Source organism: Pistacia vera, unplaced genomic scaffold, assembly GCF_008641045.1.
Source record: "Pistacia vera cultivar Batoury unplaced genomic scaffold, PisVer_v2 Contig432, whole genome shotgun sequence".
In the NCBI taxonomy this organism is placed as follows: Eukaryota; Viridiplantae; Streptophyta; class Magnoliopsida; order Sapindales; family Anacardiaceae; genus Pistacia; species Pistacia vera.
The window spans coordinates 88,490-91,868 of NW_022196260.1; the positions used below are offsets into that span (position 1 = coordinate 88,490).

General features: G+C 34.2%; 1 protein-coding gene across 1 annotated transcript; it reads left to right on the top strand.

The window, feature by feature from the left end:
* LOC116143815 (palmitoyl-acyl carrier protein thioesterase, chloroplastic-like) lies at positions 1-2,686 on the top strand. The gene is made up of 6 exons (XM_031429274.1): positions 1-506; positions 592-725; positions 1,423-1,536; positions 1,771-1,945; positions 2,074-2,142; positions 2,237-2,686. Exons 1-6 carry the CDS (start codon positions 153-155, stop codon positions 2,477-2,479), a joined length of 1,089 nt encoding a protein of 362 aa, XP_031285134.1. The 5' UTR covers positions 1-152; the 3' UTR covers positions 2,480-2,686.
* Positions 2,687-3,379: the final 693 nt, after the last annotated feature.

The following is a 3,379-nucleotide window of genomic DNA, read 5'->3' on the forward strand; positions in this document are numbered from 1 at the left end:
TTAAATATTTGTTTCTCTTCAAATATAACTTTTAGTTAAATATTTGTTTCTCTTCCTCTTTGAACAGTGAGGTTTATTCTAATCCCACCACGAGTGGCATCCATACATTTTGGCGTCACTGCAATTCAAATTCCACTGTTCTGATTATCACCATGATTATAAAATTGACCCTACCAACAACAACCTCCCAGGTAGCATTGCCGTTTTGTAAGCTTAATTTTACTCCGGCGAGTGGTCTGGAGAAGAAGAGACTTAACCAACCCCGTTTTATGATCAACTTTGGGAAATCATCACTATCACCGATTTCACCGCCCCTGGAGATCATCAATCAAATTTCTGCAGCCACCAAGGGAAAGTTGGAAACTGTTAATGGGAAACCAGGGATTGTTGAGTCTGCAAGATTGTTAAAGGATGGACTTATTTTCCAACAAAACTTTACAATCAGATCGTTTGAGATAGGAAGTGATTTCAGAATATCCATTCAAGCCTTGATGAATTATTTACAGGTTCTAATTATATCTATTTTATTCAAAAAAGTGGTTAATATTCGTCAATGAAATTAATTTCCAACTTGCTTTTGTTTGTGTATAGGAAACATCAATCAACCATCTCAAGAGTTTAGGAATAGTGACTGATACTTTCGGCTCAACATTAAATATGGCTGCAGAAAACCTGATATGGGTGGTTTGTTGGTCGCATGTGGAGGTGGATTACTACCCTTCATGGTAAAGCCACTTTACCACTACGTTCCCATTTGCTTTACAATTTACAATCTTCAATTGTTCACGTATAGGACACTTTTTTATACTTGAGGCATAACTGAATATTTAATATTGGTTATACTCGATATTAACATTCTTAAAAAGATTCAATTTATAATAAAATAATCGGTAGACTAGTCGTAATATCCCAATAATCTTTATCTTAGGAAGTAACGATGAACATAATGAAGATAATAACACTCTACCATCATGACATCCAATCAATAGTTTAACTATGTCGAATTTTCCCCTTGAGATCCATTTACACCTCAAACTCATTAAAGTTTGTCTTCTTTGTGTAAACAGCATATTGGAAGAACCCATCTCTCAGTCTGCAACACTTAGGAGATCTCCAAACAACTATCTCAATATAACTTAAACTAAGAAATCATGCACATTTTATGTTAAAAAAAAAAAAAAAAAATATCCTCTTCAAAGTTAATTCTTGAGGATATATATATGTAGACGTTAATAGTTATATGTTCATGTTAAAGTTTGCTTGAATTAAATCTCATCAAGCATTTTGAGTCTATTTATTTAGCAATTTTAAGATGTTAAGCTACTTTCTAATTTGTAAAAGGTATGAAACCCGCGGCTTTTCTCAAGAATGAATTGATTTAGGAGAATTTATTAATGCAGTTATTTTTTGTTTGTTTTGAAGGGGTGATGTTGTTCAAGTAGAGGCTTGGATGTATAGGTCAGGGAGGAATGGCTTTCGTCGAGACTGGCTGATCCGAGACTTGAAAACAGGCAAAACTCTGATTCGGGCAACCAGGTTAACCTAGTTTTACCAATTTATTCCTGTTTTATTTATTCTAATTTCAAAGTGCACTAAAGGATAAAATTTCAATGAAACATTTGAAATATATAAAAAATTATATATAATAAGGTTTACCAACTGAAATTCATGGATATTAAATATTTTCTAATGTACGTGTGTGATGACAATCCAAGAAGCTGACATGAGTTTTTCTATTTTGATGATTTTCCATGTTTTGGATAAATTCAGTTTATATGCGATGATGAATAAGAAAACAAGGAAATTTGCTAAGCTGAACGAGGAAGTCATCACAGCAGACCTGAAACCTTTTTTCACGCACTGTGACCCTCTCATCAACAAGGATAGCAGGAAATTTCTGCACCTCGATACTGATAATGCAGATTACAGTCGCACTGGTTTAAATGTAAGTGTAATGAATCAGTTTATCAATATCTATCTATCTATCTATCTATCTATCTATATATATACGAAGAGAGAGAGAGAGAGAGAGATTTGCAACTAGGAGTACTGACTAGTTATTTTGTTTTTCAGCCTGGATGGATGGATATGGATGCCAATCAACATGTGAGCCATATCAAACTGGTTAACTATGTTCTGGAGGTAGAGATTATTTTTTATTATCATCTCTATTAATCTTAATTTATTGCACAGTAATTTCATATGATGTGAATATATATGAATGTTTTTTTATCAGGGTGTTCCTCGCTCATTTGTGGAGAGTCATGAGCTTTGCGTCATGACTTTGGAGTATCGGAAGGAGTGCAATGTGGATAGTGTGCTACAATCTCTATCCAAAATCAGTGGCAATGATCAGTTGATAGATAATCAAGAAATTGAGTTCGATCATTCGCTCCGCCTCGAGTGTGGACCTGAATTAGTAAGAGGACGGACGAGGTGGAGAAAAAAGTTCTGTGGCAAGGACAAAGTTTCTGAATAAAACCATTCTACTCATCAACCAATAAATTTGGAGGTTTTCTGAAATAATATTTTTCCACTCTAGTATCGGAAGTAATAGAAGGCGCCTAATAACGGTGTGTTAATAGGAAATCAACGCTTATTTTGACAGAATAAGCCAATAAGGGTACTATGATAACTGCACCCAAAAAATCAATGAAAAGAAAAAAAAAAAAAAAATAGTTTTGAACAAGTAATCAAATCAACACATGAAAACACCATAGTTGTTGGAGCCCCTTTGCGGCCTTGATGCAGTCTCAACCGTGGACGCCATTAGCAACTCATGAGCGGCTTTGCGACCTTGTGGCCTTCTTTAGCAAGACTTAGCAACATTGGTGGCGACTCATGAGGGGCCGCAGATCGTGGTCACCCACCGCTGATGTCTTAAAGTTGCACCTTAGCTGGGTTTTTTCGGTTGAAGCTACAAATTAACTGCCTTGTTGGTTAATTTAGTTGATCCGGGGGATTTGGTTTTGTGTTCCATGGTGGGTTGAGTGAGTTGATTTTGTCATTTGGTTATTGAATTTGATTGATTTCAAAGTGTTAGAATTAATTTGGTTGTGAAATATTGGATATCTTGTTTGGATCATTTTTATTAAATTGTATTTCTATTATGAATAGTAATTTATGGGTACATTAGTCATTTGACTAGTCTTACGAAATCATATGATAGAAATTCCAGAGATATTTTGTTATTTTTAATTTTTGAAGAGATAATGTTATTACAGGAAACCTCATGCATGCGAATGTTTTAAAAAACCCTGAATAAATTTATCTCATGCACGTAGATATAATTACATATTTTAAAAAGTCTTATAGTACAGAGGTATGGCTGTCCTTATTCAACCAATAAGAAAAATCATTATATATGTGTTTATATTGT